Source organism: Branchiostoma lanceolatum, chromosome 3, assembly GCF_035083965.1.
Source record: "Branchiostoma lanceolatum isolate klBraLanc5 chromosome 3, klBraLanc5.hap2, whole genome shotgun sequence".
In the NCBI taxonomy this organism is placed as follows: Eukaryota; Metazoa; Chordata; class Leptocardii; order Amphioxiformes; family Branchiostomatidae; genus Branchiostoma; species Branchiostoma lanceolatum.
This window is the reverse complement of record NC_089724.1, coordinates 124,329-130,613: the sequence shown is the minus strand read 5'-3', so window position 1 is coordinate 130,613 and position 6,285 is coordinate 124,329. Positions and strand designations below refer to the sequence as shown.

Below are 6,285 nucleotides of genomic sequence, written 5' to 3'. Positions count from 1 at the left end.
CAGCGATGAAAACTTACGTCTACGTCCGTCCCACAGATGTGCGGCATTTTTACACGACTCCTGAACTTCATGTCTTCAAGCCAGTTCGATCAAGGAGGTTTATATATAAAACCACCTTGGTTCGATCAAGGAGGTTAGAAATAAGACTCTGTTCCGTCTGACTTTAACATGGCCGTACTGGGGAGAATCTTGTTGGTCCTTATGATTGCAGGTTAATTTATTGGAGAATCTTTAGTGACGCAACAAAAACCACAGCGACTTTCAGAGGAGTCCGGTAGGGTTAGGGAGAAGCCCGGGTGTCCTAAATGCTAGTTTTCCACCCCTTACATCTGCTTGGACCTTTGATACAAACTCTTCCCTCCGGACGGGAGTCAATATTCCCCCACGTGCCTCCGGCGGCTCTTTCTCCGCTTTGTTGTTTTCTCGTTCCCAAGTTTACAGAAACCCGATCGCGTTGTCGATAGTTTGTTGACTGAGTCAATATTTTGGCAGGTTCGCACATTGTTGTGCATTGTTGGTTCTGTAGAGTTAGCGGCGTGGGACTTAAGGCTGTTTGGAAAGCCCTTAAGGGTTGTTTGGAGAGGTCTTGAGGTTGTTTGGAGAGGTCTTAAGGCGATTTGGAAAGGTGACACTGAGGCAGCCTCAGGGCGAGGAGGATGCGGTAGTTCCACGGGAGATTTCCCGGGCCAGGCGGCAGCTTTTCCCCACAGCCCTTCCCAGCGGGGTGGCGGGAGAAACCTTCTCCAAAATGTCACATTTCCAAGTCAGATGAGGCTTTTGTTGCCGCTCACGTCACGCATTGTGCGGAATGAGCGGCTATAGACGGACGTTAGGATCCCGGTGAACGGAGAAACACAAAGGCGGGCCGGGTATAAAACCCGCGCGTCGGGATCAGCCCAGTTCAGAACCCTCACCCGCCTGGAGGCAACACGACAGTCAAGACTTCTTACGGCACTCAAGACTTCTTACACCGTTAAGGTCCAGGAAACGGCGGAATCTGCCAATAACGACCGTGAAACTTGCGTGACTCTTCAGGACTACCTGTCAACGTCTAAGACTTGCCTGAAGTATTTTGAGCGACTTTATCCGATCCAAGATGAACGTGACGTCCTTCGCGGTGCTGCTGCTGGCCCTGCTCGGGGTCCCTGTGTCCTCCCGCCCGAGGAAAAGCAAGAGCCGTCCCGGTGCGGAGCTGGCGAGGTCGGTACGGGGCGACGTGCACCCGATCTTCGGGCTGGAGATGACCCAGGCCCGCCCGAGCATCGACCGGTGCACGGAGCGGTACGCGGACGGGGAGGAGGACGGGCGGGCCCGCCGCTACACCCGCCGGGAGCTCCGCAGGGACGGCCTCAACATGGTCAACGTGCACGCCTGGTTCGACCTGGAGAACGTGAGTTACATTCTCTACCTGCTGTTCTGTTCATCATTTGCTCTGTTCTTGTATATATATATATGTTCTTTTCTAGTATATATGTGCTAGCATAGTATACATGTTCTGGCATTGTATGTGCAGGTACATTGTATCGCTGCTTGTGTTGGTTTAGGGTACGCGATACGGTGTTTTCTCGATTTGACGCTGAATGGTATCTAGTAAAAACTTCATATGAAGAGCGGATATCCCTCAGTCGGAGGTCGGTTGTAGAAAGCAGGTTTCGGTCCTGACTCCGGCCCATCGCTGCGTCCCGCGTTCAGGGCTGAGAAAGTTTGAAGCCAGACAGAGCTGAACTCCTGACGAGCACAGACCCGTCATTAGGTACTTCCCTGTCTGAAGGTTATTCAGACCGGGGTAAAGCCGCGGAAGCCGCCGGGATGTGTTAGTGTCAGCAGACACAAAAGCTCTTCCGAAACAGCTCAGACGCACGGAGGTCGTTTCACTAACGCATGTAACAACTCTTAAAGTGTAGCAACTCTGGAAAGTGTAGCAACTCTGAAAAGTGTAGCAACTCTGAAAAGTGTAGCAACTCTGAAAAGTGTAGCAACTCTAAAAGTGTAGCAACTCTGGAAAGTGTAGCAACTCTGAAAAGTGTAGCAACTCTGAAAAGTGCAGCAACTCTGGAAAGTCTAGCTAAAAACTCTGAAAAGTCTAGTTAAAACTCTGAAAAGTCTAGCTAGAAACTCTGAAAAGTGTAGCAACTCTGAAAAGTGTAGCAACTCTGAAAAGTCTAGCTAAAAACTCTGAAAAGTCTAGCTAGAAACTCTGAAAAGTCTAGCTAAAAACTCTGAAAAGTGTAGCAACTCTGAAAAGTCTAGCTAAAAACTCTGAAAAGTCTAGCTAAAAACTCTGAAAAGTGTAGCAACTCTGAAAAGTCTAGCTAGAAACTCTGAAAAGTGTAGCAACTCTGAAAAGTCTAGCTAAAAACTCTGAAAAGTCTAGCTAGAAACTCTGAAAAGTGTAGCAGCACCGAAAACTGTAGCAGCACCGAAAACTATAGCAACATTGAAAACTGTAGCGACACTGAAGACTGTAGCAAATGTAGGGTTTGAGTTGACTCGTGATTAGCGCGGTTTAAATAAAGCTCCCAGCGTGGCGGCCCTTAATAGCTCTTACTAGTCTTAGGTCCGAACGCGCCCAGCGTGGCGGCCCTTAATAGCTCTTACTAGTCTTAGGTCCGAACGCGCCCAGCGTGGCGGCCCTTAATAGCTCTTACTAGTCTTAGGTCCGAACGCGCCCAGCCAACCGCGGTAATCGGTGACCTTTAGGCTGCTTTTGATGTTCTTAACGGCGAGGTGCACGCTGGGACGGGTGCGGCTTGGAGACCGGAGTTTGGCGTAAAGAATGCCGCCGGTACAAAAGAGCGGGAGGGGCGTTACCATGGTTACTGCCAGGACGTTAGCTGCGGTTTCTGTCAGCATTCTCGGAAAGTTCACATAAATACCGTCCGACCAGCGGCGCCGCCGGTCCGTCCGACAATGACTAAAAAGGCGCGGAAATCCTCCGCATCGATTCGGACACTTTCAGCGACCAGCGAACCAAATAATCATCGTTGCTCCGTTTTTCCTTCAGCACTTCGTCATCTTCCGCGTCAGCAAGTGTCACCAGCTCAGCTTCCCGGTGTGCTACGTCACCACGACCCTTGACCTCGGCAGAGACGAGCTGACCCCAGACGACGGACAGTGGCGCGAACTCATCGGCATGTTCGAGGTCAGTTGGGGCCCCTTCTTGTTTGTTTGTTTGTTTGTTGTGTTTACTTTGATAGTAATGGCGTCAATTGTAACACTTCTTGGTAAAATTGACAATCTGGAACCAGAGAATGTACTTACTATACTAACTTATTACAAATGACAAAGTTTTGGTAACATTACATAACTTATTGGGCGAATGTGTTATCTAATTCAGTGGCAAGAAGTAGCTTGTTTTTGGCGGCGCCTCTGGGCGGGGCCTTTATGTTGTAACTGCACGTGACTCACCTCCCGCTGTTGTCTCCCGCAGCAAGGCAAAGGGCCGGCGGAGTACTTCCGCGGGTACGACTACAACACCGGCATGGCGTACCTGGCCAACCACCCCAAGGGCCACCAGATGTGCCAGGGGACGCTGCTGGTCTACGTCTTCGATCTGAAGCGCGTCATGGAGCACATGGACCTCCTGCACAAGCACCCGCGGCTCAAGACGCTCTACAAGCCGCGCAAGTTCCACGCACCCACCCCGTAAGTACTTCTCTCATAACGCACCCACCCCGTAATTACTTCTCTCATAACGCAGCCACCCCGTAAGTACTTCTCCCATAACGCACCCACCCCGTAAGTACTTCTCTCATAACGCACGCTACCAAGCCGCGCAAGTTCCACGCACCCACCCCGTAAGTACCTCTCCCATAACGCACGCTACCAAGCCGCGCAAGTTCCACGCACCCACCCCGTAAGTACTTCTCTCATAACGCACCCACCCCGTAAGTACTTCTCCCATAACGCACCCACCCCGTAAGTACTTCTCTCATAACGCACCCACCCCGTAAGTACTTCTCCCATAACGCACCCACCCCGTAAGTACTTCTCTCATAACGCACGCTACCTGCAGTCCTTAGGACTAGACGTAGAGCCGTGGTCCACTGTTCATTGTGCTTGTCGAAAAGATCTTGGGGAATTTCCCCGGTACTGTAATATTGTACATAGCGTCTGTCTTCTCTGTCACGACCAGTGGACGAGTAGCTCTTCATTCATTGAGCTGAACTGAATCGATATCACTTTTACTTAACCACCTTGGACAGGGGGTTACCGACCTTCGCAAGTCAACACCCTTCACAGTCCAGTTCCGCAGACTAATCATGACCTATGACCCCGTTTCTGCGCAGGTTCGAGGACGACGCCCTGCGGGCTTTCCTGAAGGACCAGAAATCCGAGAAGAAGAAGCGATCGCTGAACCGGAAGTCACGTCACGCCCGCCGCCGCGCCGACCGGAAACACAGGCGTGACATCATCAGGCATGGGGATGACGCCATCGTCAGCGTGGACGACATCAGTGATGGCGAGAGAACAGTGACGCATGCGCAGGATGAGTTTTCCGGAGAGATGGACTATGACGTGTCAGCGTTTGCAGCACCTGGTGAGTTTGGGTTTGCTGCTCTCAGTGTTCGATGCTAATTTCCGTCTCGTAAACAATGTCAGCCTTTTGAAACGGTCAAAAGTTATGAAACGCTCGGATAAGGTATGGACGAGTTAGCATTATGGCGATGACCGTTTGAAATGGCTACAACCGTTTCGAGATGTACACGCGCTTCGGCGTAGCCCACCCCTCAGGCTACTTACCGGGCTTAGCCTGGCCGCAGACACACATAGACGTATTCCCAACAGATGCCTGGACAGGTTGGCTGTAGGTCCCCAACTGTAGGGAGTCGGCTGTGGGTTTGACATACTCCGACCACGAAGCCGCTGCGTTCGTAGATTCGCAGGTTGTGAAAGGTGATGAAAGGTTCACCGGTGATGTCGGTAGATATATAAAGACAATTCAAAGTCTACAACTGGATATAATTCGGAGATTTAATTCCGGACGTTAAGGGTGTAGATAGTCTGTTGCTATGTGTTCAGCCTTGTTTCTAACGGTGCTCCCTGTTATTCCCACAGACGACCAGTCGGAGGTTACCCCTAGCAACCCGTCCCGCTGCGTGGAGACTCGCGACTGCCGGCGGTACTGCAGCCGCTGGGACGAGGGGCCCTTCTGGCGCTACTGCCTCAAGTTCCGCGTCACGTGCAAGTTTGTCTGCAAGAGGCACCACTGATTGGTCATCGCCACGACGGACACGCTGCTGACACGTGACCATCACATGAGGAACTAGCTACAGACACGTGATCATCACACGACAAACGGGACATTGCCAGAAATCACGTGACAGATGGGGCTAAGTAACTTTAGCCAAAATTGAACTTTTGAGTGCAATCAGGATCCAAAGTCGTTGCTGGGAGACGGAGAATCCCTGGGTTATAAACTTGACAATCAGAATGTACAGAATTATTTATTGCAATTCTTCAGCCGTCCGCTGGGGGGTGCTGTAAAACTATTGCGTCAGTCGCACAACAAGCGGTTTCCACACCGCGCATTTGTACATAAGAACCGACTGTGTTTTGATATAGATGTTATGTAAGAGTCTTATTTATCTAAGTCGTTATTTATTTGTTCCATAGAGATAAACTATCGGCATATGTGGGCCGTGATAAACAATCGGCATATTTGTGCCGTGCGACAGAGTTATGGAAAGCTGAGCCCAATCATTCCCAAGCCTGAATTCTTGCCATGTCGAGAATAAACATACAAACAGAGTTGGTCTCCTCGCCTCAATGCAGACGTCATCATTAGTAAACATACAACCAGAGTTGGTCTCCTCGCCTCAATGCAGACGTCATCATTAGTAAACATACAAACAGAGTTGGTCTCCTCGCCTCGATGCAGACGTCATCATTAGTAAACATACAGAGTTGGTCTCCTCGCCTCAATGCAGACGTCATCATTAGTAAACATACAGAGTTGGTCTCCTCGCCTCAATGCAGACGTCATCATTAGTAAACATACAGAGTTGGTCTCCTCGCCTCAATGCAGACGTCATCATTAGTAAACATACTGAGTTGGTCTCCTCGCCTCAATGCAGACGTCATCATTAGTAAACATACAGAGTTGGTCTCCTCGCCTCAATGCAGACGTCATCATTAGTAAACATACAGAGTTGGTCTCCTCGCCTCAATGCAGACGTCATCATTAGTAAACATACAGAGTTGGTCTCCTCGCCTCAATGCAGACGTCATCATTAGTAAACATACAGAGTTGGTCTCCTCGCCTCAATGCAGACGTCATCATTA

The 6,285-nt window shown here is 50.3% G+C and overlaps 1 protein-coding gene across 1 annotated transcript; it reads left to right on the top strand.

Moving 5' to 3' along the window:
* LOC136429599 (uncharacterized) lies at positions 1-5,751 on the top strand. The gene is made up of 5 exons (XM_066419443.1): positions 1-1,390; positions 3,005-3,142; positions 3,431-3,645; positions 4,290-4,540; positions 5,059-5,751. Exons 1-5 carry the CDS (start codon positions 1,097-1,099, stop codon positions 5,211-5,213), a joined length of 1,053 nt encoding a protein of 350 aa, XP_066275540.1. The 5' UTR covers positions 1-1,096; the 3' UTR covers positions 5,214-5,751.
* The last annotated feature ends 534 nt before the right edge of the window (positions 5,752-6,285 follow it).